Source organism: Hemicordylus capensis, chromosome 2, assembly GCF_027244095.1.
Source record: "Hemicordylus capensis ecotype Gifberg chromosome 2, rHemCap1.1.pri, whole genome shotgun sequence".
Classification (NCBI taxonomy): Eukaryota; Metazoa; Chordata; class Lepidosauria; order Squamata; family Cordylidae; genus Hemicordylus; species Hemicordylus capensis.
The window spans coordinates 74,797,254-74,813,872 of NC_069658.1; the positions used below are offsets into that span (position 1 = coordinate 74,797,254).

The following is a 16,619-nucleotide window of genomic DNA, read 5'->3' on the forward strand; positions in this document are numbered from 1 at the left end:
AAAACATTAACATAGTTTAAAGCCACAATCTTCTTTATATTTATTTCTCTAAGACGCACCCGTGGCTAATCCCATGCATGGCAGCATTCGCAAGCAGCTGCCAGATAGCCACGGGTACAGATAAGAATGACCACCACCTGGCAGAGGAAGAGTCAGGCGACTGAGTAAACTACGAAGGCAGGCAGCAGAGAGGGTGAGCAGTCTCTCTCTCCAGCCTGTCTGCTGGTCAAAAGGAAAGATGACCCGGCCCACCGGGCAGATGAAGGCAGGCAGCAGGAAGGCAAGCAGTGGAGGGCAGCGCATTACTTCTCCAGCCCGCCTGCTGGCCAAAAGGAAAGATGGGCCTGGCCACCAGGAGAAGCGGCGGGGAGGAGAAGAGACGGCCAGGTCAGCCGGCAGCCGGGTGAAACAAGGGGGGAGAACAAAATGGGGCTGGGGAGAGAGAACGAGGGGCGGAGACACTCTGAGCCAGGTCAGCTAGTTCTAATTAAAAAGACTGGGTGAATAAATGCTTCTTTAAGGACTTTTAAAAAGCTGTCAGAGATGGGGATGGGGAGGCTCTTATTTCAGAAGGGTGTGAATATAATTCTATTTCCAAATTCACAAACATTTCATTTCATGCCTACATACACACCATATTGAACTTTCAGTTCAGCACATGAGCCTTCTGACTCCAATTCTATAAAATTCACTCTAGAAAGTATAAAAATCCCTTCAACAGAGCCTACTTTTCACTGATCTCCCCATAAGATACTACTCTAGATGTTTGGCACCAGTATCATTATACAGGGAACTGGCTGACTAGGGCTAGGGCTAGAGTTTGGGGTATTCAGAAATGACAAATAAATGATGAAATAACCTTATTTTTGTTTGTTTCAGATGAATGAGCAAGTAAGCAAATAATAAAGCAAATAACCTTAACTTTACAGCTGATAGGATATCCTATCAGCTATAAGGTTAAGGTTATTTGCTTAATTATTTGCTTACTTGCTCATTCATCTGAAACCTTTTTGCATTCGGTCTTAACCTGGCAGGTAGATTTGGGACTCATTTCTATTTTGCAAAGTGTTGAACAAAAATGGTCACTTCTATACAAACTATGTTCTTCACTGTGCAAAGAAAAACAAAGGAAAATATATTCCTGACAGAAATATGTATTTGCATGCCAGCAACAGTTTTAAACAGTTGGTTTAAAGTATTAGAAGCTGATTTTAAAACTGCTGACTGTCTAAATGACTGGAAAAAGCATCACTGTCCAATAGTGTAGCTTTTACTATTGGAAAATCTAATCTGTTGTGGTTTTACTCACCGTCTGGTGACTTCTGTCACAGTAACGCAGTCCAAAGTAATCTATCTCCACAAGGTTTAAATGCCGGAATACGTAGCCTAGGACAACCGACCCTTTCGTTGACTTCTGTGGGAAAGAATGTACAGAGCCTTTTCATACAAGTGTTCACTCTTTTGTCAACTGCACAGTGGTATTCATGCATTCAGCTAGCTTTGTCTACCAGAGGAGATTGTTTTATTAGTTAGAAATAGCCTCACAGATCTCTAGCTAAAAATCTCAATGATAAGGCAGGGAGGGGGAACCTCCTATGCTCTCTTTTGCCATTTTATAAAAATCGTTGAATAAACATGCTTATATACTATTAATAGTTTATATGCTCACGTTCTATGTCACAAATCCTTTCTGTGATTTGCAATAGCTCTGCACTCAGCACTCTGATATTTTGCCTTAAATTTGTATTAATTTCTTGGGAAACTATATCATTTAAAGATCAGGAAGGGGGTGGGGACATACCTCATGGCTCAACTCCAAATTTTGTACTACAAAATTAATGGCTAAGACAGGTCACATCATCCATTGTGCCAATGCAAATTCACACACAATTGTTTTATAAAAACACTTCATTGGCAAAGCAGTTGGTGTGGCCCATTTTAACATTGTACACATGCTTTACTGACCAATACTATTGATGCTAATATTTATGGAGGTGCCAAAGTGTAAGTTGTAAACTGGAACATTTCCTCCTACCATTCTTTGAGGACCAGCTGCTTTATTTTATTTTTAAATGTTTCACACAATAATAGGGAAAAACCTAATTCACAGAAATAGCAACCAAGGACTCTAAACTCAAGAACTACGTACCAAGAGCCCAAAGCCCCACTACTAGTCTTTAGACCTCTCCAAAGAATCCTCCAATCACACTACCATAGGCTGAGTCTGTCTTTGTCTTCTTCCTCCTCTTTTCTCTCTCTTTCATTTTTTCTTCCTCCGTCTCCTCTCTTCCTCCCTCCCTTGCCTTCCACTCACTCATTCTGTTTTCCTTCTGCCCCTTTTACTCCTCCACCTTCTTTCTTCTGTCTTTGTCTTCTTCCTCCCCCCTCTATCTTTCAATCTTCCTTCCTTTCTTCTTTCCTCCTCTCCAGGCCTTTCTTTCTTCTTCCTCTCCAGGAGTATGCTTACCATTTATAACAAAATCCACATAGTTTAGAATCGTAAACTGTTTTCATTAAGAAACCACAACTTCTAGTTTATAATAAAGGTTTTCTTCCCTTTGCAGAGAAAGTTGGTTTTTAAACTTTTAGAAGCATTCAGCCCAGTCTAAAAGCATGGCTGCTTTCTGTGAGCAGGGCAGGCCAAGGCTTTGTCCAGCACACTGTTCTGTGTTCCACAGTGAGCAGCCAGATAGCAGCTGGGACACCCACAAGCAGGAGAGGGTTGTGGAATTCCCCTCTCCTGCCTTGCTGCCCTGCAACTTGCATGCAGTGAGTGGCATATTGCCTCTGAATTGAGCATTAGAACATTTTTGAACAAATGTGCCCATTTCACATATCAGAAATACAGAGGCCAGGGTAAAGGATAGTCAGAGCAAAAGTAAACCATGGATCTGAATCTCACACACAGCAAGGCAGTCAGAAGGAATTCATGGCAGAGAATTCATGCCAGTTAACTAATCATTTCTTATTTATATCATGCTTTTCAGCAACGCATTCCCAAAGTGGTTTAAGCAGCAGCACACACAATGAAATTTAAAATAAAAATAAAAATTACTTGCACGTGCCAATACAAAGCAGAACTAATAAAAAATCTTAACTGCAGAAAAGATGGGTTTGAATACATGTAGAAGCTTTTAATCCAGTCTAAAAGCATGGCTGCCTGCTGTGATTAGAGCAGGCTGAGGCTCTGGCCACCTTCGGACACTGTTAAGAACCGCGGATTAGGTGAATCTATGGTTCTTGCCCGTCCACCACCACACGCCCAGGTAAGCCGGAGTTGAGGTCTCAGAGCCTACAAGGGGGTGAAAACTGGCTGTGTGGGCTTCCTAGGACCCGAGAAGGAAAGCCTCACCAGCCAATAAACTCTGAGCAGCAGGAGGAGCTTCCTCCCCTGACTCCGATTTGGGTAAGTTGCCCAAACCAAATGACACACTCCAGCCTCCGGATCCTTGGTTTGATAAGTGAACCTCACAACCGAAGGTTCAATCAGAGGCTGGGGGTAGGAATCGGAGCCACAGTTGAGTTCCAGAACCATGGCTGTGACTGTTCAAGCATCACAGGGGCCTACCTAAGGTGAGTATGCATAAGGTTTCCTGTTATGTCCGAAGGCAGCCTTTGTGCCCCACCACAAGTGATCAGCCAGATAACCCAGGAAGTCAAATAAGCAATCTGCATGCCTCCAGCAATCTGAACACAAAGCTCTGTTAGGGTAAATTTCAGACAGGGGAAATGCTGGTGCTTTTTCTCACAGATGAGATATTTGAAAAACAACCTGCCTTAGGCAAGTAGCAAATTTTCACAGAAGGAAGAGCTTCAGGTCAGGTTGTGTTTCTAGTTAAAGCCTTGCAGCTAGAGGGACAGAGAAACTTGGTTGTGGGGGAGAGATGGAGCAATGGACACCCCTGGATACTTCATTGTCTTCATTATCAATTCTGAGGTGGATAGCTTCTGCCTTTTAGGATCGACTATCAATCATCAATAATGCCGGGAAAAGTTGAAGACAAGAGAAGAAGAGGACCACCAGCAGCAAGGTGGATGGACTCGATTACAACAACAATGACTGTACCACTGAGAGACCTTAAAGGCCAAGTTGAAGACAGATCATCCTGGAGAGAATCTATCTATGTGGTCGCTTAGGGTAGACATCAACTTGATGGCACTTAATCGATCGATCAATCAAGATTTTGAAAATGAAGGATTATTGAAAGTAAATTGGTCTTTTGGTGGATAGCTTCTGCCTTTTAGGATCAACCTTCAACAGTAAAGGATCCAGCAGTCAGGAAATATGCCGCAGACTAGCACTTGATGGGGTTGCAATGAAAGCCTTGGAAAGGATATTTAGATGCTGTGACGTGTCTATACCTACAAAGATTAGTATAGGTTGGACAATGGTTTTTCCTGTGACACTCTATGGATGCAGAAGCTGAAGCTTGAAGAAGCAAGACAGAAAAAGCATTGATGCTTTTGAACTTTGGTGCTAGAGAAGACTTTTGAGGATACCATGGACAGCCAGGAAAACAAACCAATGGATCATAGAACAAATCAATCCAGAATTTTCACTCGTGGCACAAATGACCAGGCTCAAACTAGCATTCTTTGGACACATTATGCCAAGATCCAGCTCCCCTGAGAAATCCATAATGTTGGGAAAATCTGAAGGATAGAGAAAAAGAGGACAACCAGCAGCAAGATGGATGGACTCGATTATGACAGCAATGAATGCACCACTGAGAGACCTTAAAGGCCAAGTTGAAGACATCATCCTGAAGAGAATCTATGTGGTCGCTTAGAGTCGACACCGACTTGAAGGCACTTAATCAATCAAATGCAAAGTCTGACTAAATAAACTTTCCCCTAGACCAAACTTCCTTGTCCCTTGAACTCACCAAACGCCTGATGAGAATTTAAGTTTCCTGCCCTCCTGTTTTTCAAGGATCTGCAGAGTTATTCTCTGCAGGAGAATAACAGAGTTATTCTCTGTTATGTTATAAAATTCTCTGTTCTCTAATAGCAGAGTTATTCTCTGCAGGAGATAATCCCTGCTAACCTAGCAAAGAGGCACCTTTTAACGTGGTGGTTCTCTTTATTTAGCAGGGGGAGAGTAACTGGTCCTATACACCCCCAGTACAGTACCTCCAGTGACTGTTGCTGGTGTCTATCTTATGTTTCTTTTTAGACTGCGAGTCCTTTGGGGACAGGGATTCATCTTATTTATTATTCCTCTGTGTAAACCGCCCTGAGCCATTTTTGGAAGAGCAGTATAGAAATTGAATGAATTAATAATAATAATAATAATAATAATAATAATAATAATAATAATTCTCCTGCAGCCAATCACCATGGCCACATATACTCCTGTGCGTCTCCAGCCCAGCCTCTTCTCTGACCAAGAACTCCTTTCTTCCTGGCAACATCTCTCTAGGTCTCACCCACTTGGTGTGCCGATTGCTGAGCCCTGGAGTTCACCAGCCTGTCAGTCAAGACACGGTTCGCTTCCTGTTAACTCTTAAGAGGGAAGGGAGGCTGGTCACTACAGATACAATGTTAAAATCTTGATTGCTTTTACACAATTAAAACCTGCCAGCACTGTGAAAGCGTTAACATGAAAAAATGTTTAAAAGCTTTTTCAACTGGATAGCAAAGAGAAATAAGACAAAGTATTCAGAGGACTTACAAGGATTATAACTATCAAGTAGAGGCTGTATAGCTCTCCAATAATGCCCCCTCCCTAAGCCTCATGCTGGGAGGAGGGATCTTTATCACCCCCTCTCCTGACAGCCCCAAGTGCTGCCCTGACTGCTGGTTGGGGTTTTTGAAGGGGCAGGGTTTGCATGTCACTCTGGCAGGTCGCCACCCATGAATAGACCAAACTATTCATTTGGTCTGTTCTTGGCTTCAGGCAGGGAGCTTGCGATAGCTTCTCCCTGCCCCTTTCGCAGCTTTGCAGGCCTTTCTTCGGCATCTGACTGGATGTCATCTGTGGCCGAGGGCAGCCCAGGCAGGGTCTCCCTTTTGCTCGGCTCTCCCGTTGTTAGAAGGCAGGGCGGAGGAACAAGCGGAGAGTGTCAGATACTTACTTCTAAGCATTTTATTTCTATCTAATGTTCTGAAGGAAAAATACTTTCTGGACACCTGTAGACAGGGTCAAATCTATTGACTATGTATGTAGTATATTATTAACAATTAATTTGTGTAAGTAAACTACACTGGCTCTTCATGCTTAAAAGTCTGCACGGATGCTCAGCAATTCAATTTGATCTGCAACACCATTATAAAATGCATACAACACTAATATAAGCATATATCTTATAGCACTGAAATAGTACAGAAGTTAGCGTACAAAAATGGTGTTTACATATCTGGCTCTTGCCTCCAAAAATACAAGCCACAACCAACCAGAACCAGACAACTTTTTGCCTTGTGATAAACTGTCATATATTGCATTCTTAACAATTGAGGATGGAACATGATCCAACAAAATAAATTAGAACACCTTTGATATATAGTTACAGTACACCTCTATATGCATAACACATAATTCGGAGCACACCTACTTTCTATACAGGGAATTGCCAGGCAAAAAGGTCACTTTAAAATGTGTTGGGCAAGTATTTTCTGTGGCACAGATATCAGCCTAACAGTTTGAGTAGAAAACTCCATCTGAGGGAGCCAGAGAGAGATCCAACTAGATTGGGCATACAGTATTTCTGAAGTTACACAGTCTGCCTCACACTAAGATCAAACTTGCTAGAGGCTTGCATTCTTAGAGGGAACAAGTTTATTTGAAATGCCATCAGTAACGCTTTCAGGATAGAACAAAGAATTGTTCAAAATGAGTCATAAGGCCATGCTTTATAAGCAACAACACTATAAACCAGAAAGGCAGGTTTCCACCAGCTTCATAAAATGACAGCTAGAACCGTCAGAGAAGATCTGGTTTCTTTTTGATAGAAATGAAATTGAACCATTAAAATACAGTTACATTTAAAATCTTTAAAAAGGAGAAGATTACTTTTTAAAAGCTAAAGTTGACCTTATAATTCACGTCCTCATAATGAGTAAAATTTATTTCTACGCATAGAAATAAATTGCTTAGAAGTAAAAGCACCCAACTCCTAAGCAACAATAAATATTTTTAATTAGGCATGTTCTTAATTGATTTGTTAAACATGATTTGTTAAACAATACTACTTTTTAGTTACAATGCTAAAATGATATTTAGTCAACCACTATTGCTAACTATAACAAGGATTCACTGAGCAACATCTAGGGTACATTCAGACATCACACAGAACCTTGGTTAAATATAACTAATATTTACTAAATACAGAGAACAGTGCTGTAGACGTTCACCAATCTCAACTTGTTTCTCTTAACAATGATTTTAAGCAGCCCCCCCCCATTTGTCTCCCATGCAATCCCAGGCTGCCCTGCTCCAGGCATGACTTTGCCCTATCACCCACTTCCCAACCTCTGCTCTTGATTACAAAGTGGGAAGACCTGCCTGAAACAAGCTTCATCTCTTTCTGCATACTTTTGGAGTTTTCTGAACATTTTTGGTTCCCTATAGAAGGCAAAGGAACTGTTAAAGTAGTAATCTTCCCAGCCCCCAACTGCAGTCTCACACTAGGCACAGTTAGCCATTTCCTATCCTCTCCTAGACTAGCAGAAAGCAACACTAATGACTATCAGGGAAGCTGAAAGAAATTAAGAGGAGCCAAAAGAGTGAGGTAATGGAATGACATGGTTAACTATGAATCTGTGATTGGGGTTTAAATGGTGGGAACAAAGAAACAAAATAGAAGATGGAAGGCAATATGGCTAACTGCATACCTGAGGAAAGGGGAGATAGACTAGCAGGACACACAAAGAAGAGAAAGTTGTGTGGGAACAAGGGGAAACTGAGGAGAATTTTGTGCCAATTCTGTGTTGGGGGGGCATTTTAGGGAGAACTATCCTGAAGTGTTAGAACTATGGAAAGAAAAAGAGAAGGCACAATTTGGGGACAAGGACATACGTGGTGGCAGGTGGCCACAGAAAAGGCTCATTCATTAATGCATGTTCTTCATATTCCTTTGGGCTTTGTCAGCAGTGATGCTGCAATAGCTCACACAAGTTTCCCACTGCAAAGGAGTACAGAAAGGCACTAGGCTAGCTGGGGGGGGGGGGAGCCTCCCAAAACAGGGGCTATTCAGATCCACACTTGCTAGTAATGAGCAGAACACCACACAGAATAGAGGAAGATTGGGAAGGGAAACAGACATCAGTGAACCCTGTGCTGTTTCTGTGAACTGATACTGGATTTCAGTTCTGGCAGGATGAGAGCAATAGGGGAGAAAGTCGTCTAATTCTGTCTGCTAAAAATGTCTGAATTTAGAAAGAAAAGTGAATCCTGTCAGCAACTTTGTTCCTAGGCAAAAGACTGAAGAGATGATGTAACAAGTTGCTAGGCAAACTAGGGGAGGTTTCAAGCTGGCACCAGTGAGAAATGCTTGCAGTGGCTGTGTTTTGCAACTGCTCTGGCTAGTTAGTGTCTCTGTGAGCAGCAGCCCTTGCTAGGAGAAGTCAAAGAAACTATGTCAAAGAAACAAACTATGGTTAATTCCAAGAGTGGGCTTGGATGTAAAGCGGATTAGGCTTAACTTGGGTACACAAGCCAACTTCAAGCCTAGGGTTCAGCTTTGGTTAGAAGGCAATAAACAAACCAGGGTTAGTGCTACAATGTGGGTTTAGATGATAAAAGCAATCTAGGTTACATGAAAGAAATAGAGTGCCCACATGAAATCTGAACCAACTCCTAGACTAAGTTAGTCATTACACATGGAGAAGACCCTGAATATCTGGATCAAGGACCAAGATCAGAAATAAGTGCCACTGAGTAGAGCAGTGATCCACGAGAAGGCACTGAAGCTGTAAAAGCATTTCACTGAGGAAGATCAAGCAGCAACATCTGGTGATGCTGGGCACACTTTTCAGGTGAGCAAGGGGTGGTTTGAAAACTTCAAGTGCTGCTACAGCCACCATTATGTGAAATCGGCAGGGAAAGTTGCATCTGCAGATCACGAAGTGACAAGCAGATTCCCAGCAGAGTTGCAGCAGTTGACTGAAGAGAAGGGATAGAGGCCTGAGCAGGTTTTCAATGCTGCCGAGACAGGCTTAGTTTGGAAAAGAATGTTAGCCTGGTCTTTCATCTCCAAGCAGGAATGAACCGCTCCAGGATTTAAGACAGGCAAGGACCAGATAACACTTCTAGATGGTGAGAATGCTGCTGGAGACTGCATGGTGAAGCCAATGCTCTTTTACCAGGCACTGAATTCTCAAAGCCCTCAGAGGGGGAAATAAGATCCAACTCCTGGTCTTCTGGCAAGTCAAAAGATACCACAGGGGACTGCTGAAGTCTTCACTGATTGGGTCAGCAACTACTTCCTACCAGAGTTGGAGCAATATCTGAAGCAAAAAACCTCACCTTCAGAGTTCTTTTGCTGCTGGATAATGCTCCTGGCCATCCTGAAGCCCTGCAGGAGAATCAGTGAGAAGTAGGCAAAAAAAGGCCGCCCCCAAAGCCAATCATATGTGTCCTGTCATTATTGGAGTCTGGGTGTGCAAAGTGAGTGTTTATTTGCAGAAACTAGCTGATTTTATTTTATTCTTTGAGTTCAAAACTGCTTTTTAATTGAACTACGCACAGGGATTTTATGTTATAAATATATGACATTTTTATTCCATAACATGATATCTACCTGTCATATTTTGATGGGAAAACGCTAATAAAAAATTTAAAAAATGAAACACAATTCCTTTTTTAAAAAACTGAGACAGAGGAGCTGCATCACTCCATCTGTGACTGGTCTCCTGCCTTACTGGCAGAAAAAAACAATGAAAAAGGAGTTACATCACTCCACTGGAGTTAGCACCACTCCAGCGTAGTAAACAAAGATAAATGGCGGGGGGATCACTCCACTGTAGGAGAAGGCCCTGGAGGGGCATCAGGCTGTCATCATCATCACTCGCTTCAAACCCACGGAAAGTGCTAGTGGAGGTATCACTCTCAGATCTTGCGTCTTCAGGTAGAATGGTGCTCTAAACCTTCCTGAAGAAGCTGCTGGTGGTGGTCTGCCTTTGCCTGAAGAGTCCTGTAGGTTTCTCTGTAGGGTTGCAGCACAGCCTCCAACTGTCTCTTGAATCTTATGCTGCACTCAGCATAATGGGTCAATTTCTAAGGCCTTCTCAACCAAGGCAGTCCCCATCTATAGAAATCCTGACAGGACCTTGGTGGTTAAAGGCTTTGCTGCCACCATCTCCTCCTCTCCCTGCTCTTCTTAGCTGCTCACAGCAGCTGCTTGAACAAGCTCCTCTAAGTCCTCTTCTGTCAACTGTTCCTCATCTGTCTTGAGCGGTTCGTGCACCTCATTTTGCTCAATATCCTCTAAGCCAGGGCTTCTCAACCTGTGGGTCCCCAGATGTAATTAGACTTCAACTCCCATAATTCCCAACCAAAGGCCACTGGGGCTGGGGATTATGGGAGCTGAAGTCCAATAACATCTGGGGACCCACACGTTGAGAAGCCCTGCTCTAAGCCTTCATCAGCAACACTGCGCACAAGGTTGACTATTCATACCACTTCATCCTCTGTCGAAGGAAGAGCCCAGGCAGATGTGTGATCCAAAAAATTCCTACTTGGCCCCCAAAAGGCGACCAGATAATCCTCAATGAAACGGGATGGGCAGACAGGTGCCTTGCTCCAGAGCAATTGAGCATGAGTGTAGGGAGCAACCACTTTTGCAGACACTCTCCTGCTCCAGTTGGCCGGCCACCATCACGTGCCAGGGTGACAGCCCCCATGCCTGTCAATGGACGTGCAACTCTGCCTGCCCCCCCCCCCCACTTTACTGTGAAGTGTGGCAGCAGGGAGTGGTCTTCACCAAAAATATAGTTTAGAGCATTGGGGTCATGCCTTGGGACCGTGTCCTCTTCTATATATTTTCAGACGGGTTCCCACATGGCATAGTATAATATACTTGGGTTTTGATTGGTATCATTTTTTCAGTAGCAAAGAAATTTTATCCATAACCATTATATACCTTATTTGGTATATGGTATGCTCTAACTGAAATGTGCCCTTTTTTCTTCCATTGTGAAGTGATGACAAATTTCGCTGATATAGTTAGAAAGCTAAAGAGTTCTTTGTTTGAAGTGGTGGATTGAGACTGTAGCGGTAAGGCTATTAAATAACTCATTGGGCTTAAGTCCAGGTCTATGTTTAGTATTGCTTTAATACGTTTATGTACATGTAGTCAAAATTTATATAAAAATAGACAAGACTACCATTGGTGATAGGAGGAGCCTTTTTTCCTGCAGCCTTTCCAACACAAGTGGGACGCATCTGTATTTGTCACAGCTAAGTTTGAAGCGGTAAAGTGCCACCTGGTTAATATTTTATAAGTTTCCTCTTTGATATTTAAAAGAAGAAAGCATTGAGTGGGACTTCCAGATAATCTTCCATTGATTGTCAGTTATTTCAGTCCTGTTTTTCTTTTCTGATCTGGGTGCAGATAACTCCAGTGGTGCTGCAGTGGAGTGACCTAACTGCCCTGTGATGATTTGCTGTCAACCACGGAAGAAACTTTTCAGAGCTGGACAAGGACAAAGTTGGTTTGGGGGCTCATTACTGCACTAGCTGGAGAGTTGGGGAGCTAGAGCAGCCAAGGAACAGTGCTATATTCCTCAATTATTTCTGCTTTTCCACTCTTTTTGGATGATTTTGGGAATTGGAATTTTTCCAAGGAACCTAACCCCCAGATTGTCATAGGCTCAATGAGGTTTTTTATGCAGTTTAGCCATTTGTGGTAGAAGCCATGTAAAACAAGGGCCTCCTGTACTGTCTCACTGAAATTAATCGGACAAGTTATCAGCCACTAACTTGCATCATCGATTTCAATGGTATTTAGTCTGAATGTTGCCCACTATCTCTTTTTCTTCATTTACCTTAAACACAAATAGCATACATGGATGCAGAGCTGACAAAATTGTTTTTCTAACAGAGGCTCAATGCCTTTACCAGATGCAAAGCAGACATAGCCTTATTTGGCATGGAACACCACTGGGAGGTAAGCTACACCTGCTGACTGGTATAAAGCTTAAAAATGCACAGAGTCTCTATCAGGGATTTTAAAAATGGCAAATCTGTTGAATAACCATATTTCCACCAACCTTGCTAAATGCAGTTCCTTAGCAATTTGCCTTGTTAAATCAGTCAGCAGTGAAAATATTTGAGGAGCAACTCATGAACAAGAGCAGAAACCTTCTGCTAATGCAATCTTGCCTTGTGTTAACACAGGTAGATGAGCACTACCATATCCAGTACACCTGGCAAACAGAAAGTACTCAGACCAGCTACAAACCCTGCAGCTACCAATGATGCTGCCCCATTCCCAGTTAATTCAAAGCAGTGCCAGCACCAATTGTACAGTAATTGCAATATCTAGCTTGCAGGTATGCCTGGTGTTTGTCAGGGCTCAGCTGCCTGGTAGCTGGCATAGAAAAGGAGAGAGTTGCATCAGTACAGAAGAATGTTTGTGCATTGCACTCTAAAGTAGATAGCTTAACCGCCTTAAGACCTCATATCCAACCTACAGTATATATGACTTGCTCAAGTTTATAGCTTATTACACTTTCTGCCTCCTCAACTCCCCCTTTCTTCCCCTCCCTTTGTTGTCTTCCTCGCTGATAAAATTTAGACTGAAAGTTCCTCAGGACAGGAACTGGTCATTCTGCCTTATTCAACTCCATATATTGTTGTAAAAGCAACCCCATGTTAATTCAGAGGCTTCAATTTGTACAGATGTGATTCTCATGTAAGCAAATACTAATGCTGGAAGTGATCAACTCAGAATGGTGGAAACCACTCCCTTCCTCAACATTTAATAAGACGGATCCCTGCCACCAAAGGATGCACAACCTAAAAACAAACATAAAATAGACACCAGCAACAGTCACTGTTACTGTGCTAGGGGTGGACGAAGCCAGTTACTCTCCCCCTGCTAAATAAAGAGAATCACTACATTAAAAAGGTGCCTCTTTGTCCAGTTAACAGGCTCACAAACTAAAAGGTGGTGGTGGCTGATAAGATTCGGGGCTCTGAGCCATTTATGGCTCATTTTGTGGAGCCCATGCTCCACAAGCCACCCCTTAATGATGCCCCTGATTTGTTCCCCATTTTGATATCTATAATTGCCCCTACAATCCTGAATTCAGGGTTCTTCTGAGAGCAGGCTGCTAGCGCGCACACACACACACACACACTCAGTTTCATTTGGAGCTCCCAACCTTCCTGCACCCTACACTTTGTACCCTGGTTTGTTGGCAGATGCTGCATGCAAGTCCTGCATAGAAACTGTGACTGGATGTCTTCAAATACCCCAAATCCTTTTTAGAACCCACTTCAACTACAGCTAGCAGGGCACTAGGGTTTGCAAATCCAGCCAGGTGAAGACTTACCCAATCCCTCACTTGGGATCCAATCTTTCCTTTCAAGTTTTGCCTGATCAGCAGATATAGGATAGGTAAAACATCTACTTTTCCCTCTACCTCCTCCACCACCACCTCCATCCCACTTTTTATTTCCACTATCTCCACCACTGCTGGCTGGCACTCACTCTCAAATAATCCCTCTCTTCTCCTTACTCTCCAATTTATTTTATTGCAAATTTGTTATTGTTCACTCAACCGGGCTTGCTTTCTTCATAATAAAAAAACCAACCGCTTCCTTTGGATAAATTCTGGCCTTTCATCTTTATCTCTTTCAGATACTCTGTTCTGATGCCCTACTATCTGGATCAAGGTTCCATAAGTTAGGCACATTGCTCTTGGTAATTGGCCATGGGTGCTAGTGTTCAGAGCCAGTGCTACCAGACTGGCAGCAGCCTGTCCCACAGTCACAGCTATAGAAAGTAAGATATCTTCCTACTATCAGAGTAATTCCCCTAAAACTGGTAAAGATTTCAGGTGGAGAACCAACCCCAGGTCACACAAATTAGATGCACATGCATTAGATACACAAGTTGAAACTCAATCCAAACAAGACAGGAGTAGTTGGTTGGCAATTCCTCTGCCTGGGTGAATGATGTTCAGCCTGTTCAAGATGGGGTTGGACTCCCTCTAAAGTATCAGGTTTGCAATCTGGGGATGCACATCAGTCCAACGCTCAAGTGGCCTTTGTGGCTCGGAGCACCTTCTATCAGCTTCAGTTGATATGTCAACTGTGATCTTACCTGGATAGAAATAGCTTGGCCACAGTTACCTGTGCTCTGGTGACCTCCGGCTTAGATTACTGCAATGCTTTGTATATGGGGCTGCATTTGAAAACAGTCTGGAAATTGCAACTGGTACAAAATAGGGCTGAAAAATTAATAACTTGGGCTGGGCGTTTTGATCATATCATGCCAGTGCTTTGTTAGTTGCTCTGACTCACAATCCATTTCCGGGCCCAATTCAAAGTTCTGGTTTTAACCTTTAAAGCACTAAATGGCTTGCAACCAAGTTACCTGAGAATATGCCTTGCCCCATGTGTCCTGACTCTGACCTTAAGATCTTCTTCAGAGGCCCTGCCAAACAAAGTGAGGTGGGTGGCTACGAAGGAGATGACCTTTTTGGTGATGGCACCCTGTTTATGGAATAGCTTTCCCAGTGAAGCTCGTCTGGCACCATCACTTTGTTCTTTTAGATGCCAGATAAAGACTTTTCTGCTCACTCAGCTTTTAAGTTTTGATTTTTAAAATTGATTTTTTAAAAGTTTTTAAAATGTTTTGTATTATATTTTGTATTTTTTTGTTTTGTATTGATCTGTTTGTCATGTTTTATGTGTTTTTATTGGATGTTTTCTAATGTGTTATCTGCCAATAGAACAATTTATGGGGCAGCTAACAAATAAAGTTGTTTATTAATTATTATGTTCAAATTTGTTGATGTGGATGGGGCTAGTTCCTGGGTCTGCTTAACCTATCAGTCAGGCACAAGGATTGGGAATTATCAATTGAGGTTTTATTGCTCTGCAGATAGCAATAGGTAATCAATAGGCTCATGCTCTCAAACCGATTACAGTTTGGTTACAAGTGCACCTTACATTTATACAAACAATCTAAATGATGCTGACACCCTAGACACAGTATGGTGGTCCAAGTATCTAGTACCCATGCGAATGATTCATTGTTCATCTGGTAATTACTCCTTATTTGGTTAGATCCTGTTTTCTTAACTGTGTCAGAGAAAAACAGTGAGAACCTTGACTATGTTAACAAGTTTCATAGATACAATTTTGCTACAGTAAAGGCAGTAATGTAAATTATGTCCCTGGGCTGGGCTGAGGTTAGAAATGGGGTTTCTGAGTAAAATGGAGTTGCTTTGGTTTTCTAAACACATCAATTCCCCCCTGAAATTGGATTATCCTGAATCTTCAGGATGTCCTTATTATAAACAGCAACATGTGACTATCAATAAAAAGAAAATACATGCTATAACTAGAATTATCTTCTTTGCTCATAAATCCATAGGCTCTCCATATTAGTTAAAGCTCTCTGTAAATAATAAAAATAATTCCTCCCTACCAGTTCCATTTCAGAAATGCAGACAGGATCAAACAGTTGTGTGTATGGCTGCAGTTGTAAAACATTTGCATTTAAATTTTAATATGACCAAATCAAATATTACTGATGTGTGAAATTCACAGAGCCCTTACTATACTATTGTGGACCTCAATGCACTATATATTTACACATATAAAAGTCTGATGTGATAGGCCAAACAAATAGAATATAATTTGCATACTACATGTTCAAGCAACAAGCTTTAATTTAATAATAGCTAATATTGCAAACATTTACCAAGACAAAGAGCCAGACTTTAATTAACTGGATACATGTTCAAACAGAAAATATAAATTAACAGAGATTAATATGTACAGATATTAACCAAGAAAGTCTCAGTAAAAATGCATATACATGTAGAGACATATTTAGTCCAAAATATATCCATGACTAGAATCTGCTTAACCTGCTAAATATTCAAGTCATATAATCTATACTGAATCTCCTTTCACCAATTCTGCCATCTTCTGGAACTAACCACCCAAATGTAGGGACATTTACTCAAAATTAATAGCAATAGCAATAGCACTTACATTTATATACCGCTCTATAGCTGGAAGCTCTCTAAGCGGTTTACAATGATTTAGCATATTGCCCCCCAACATTCTGGGTACTCATTTTACCGACCTCGGAAGGATGGAAGGCTGAGTCAACCTTGAGCCCCTTCGTCAGGATCGAACTTGTAACCTTCTGGTTACAAGGCGGCAGTTTTACCACTGCGCCACCAGGGGCTCAGTCATTAATTAAGTCATTATGTTCAATTGGGTTACTCTCAGTTAAGTGTGCACAGGATTCTAGCAAAACAGAATTTAGGCTGCAAAGACAAGGTCTACTTTTTAGAAGATAGAAGGCTGTAAGTATGGGTTGCATGTGGGAGAAAATGATCTGACCAGACACTGGTCCTCACCTCAGTTTAGAATTCTTCTTCCCTGCCTAGCAAACAGTTCATTTGTATGGCTGTGCAGTGTGCTTAGGATG

The 16,619-nt window shown here is 42.0% G+C and overlaps 1 protein-coding gene across 7 annotated transcripts in view; it reads right to left on the reverse strand.

Moving 5' to 3' along the window:
- Positions 1–16,619, reverse strand: part of EPB41L4A (erythrocyte membrane protein band 4.1 like 4A) — a 193,655-nt gene that overhangs the window by 84,953 nt on the left and 92,083 nt on the right. For 6 of the 7 annotated variants that reach the window (XM_053294290.1, XM_053294293.1, XM_053294289.1 and 3 more), the window contains one exon: positions 1,310–1,414. In XM_053294290.1, the coding sequence (XP_053150265.1) occupies positions 1,310–1,414 (105 nt within the window). Of the gene's footprint in view, positions 1–1,309; positions 1,415–5,338; positions 5,426–16,619 lie in introns of those variants that run through there. The other variant, XM_053294292.1, reaches the window with a different exon arrangement.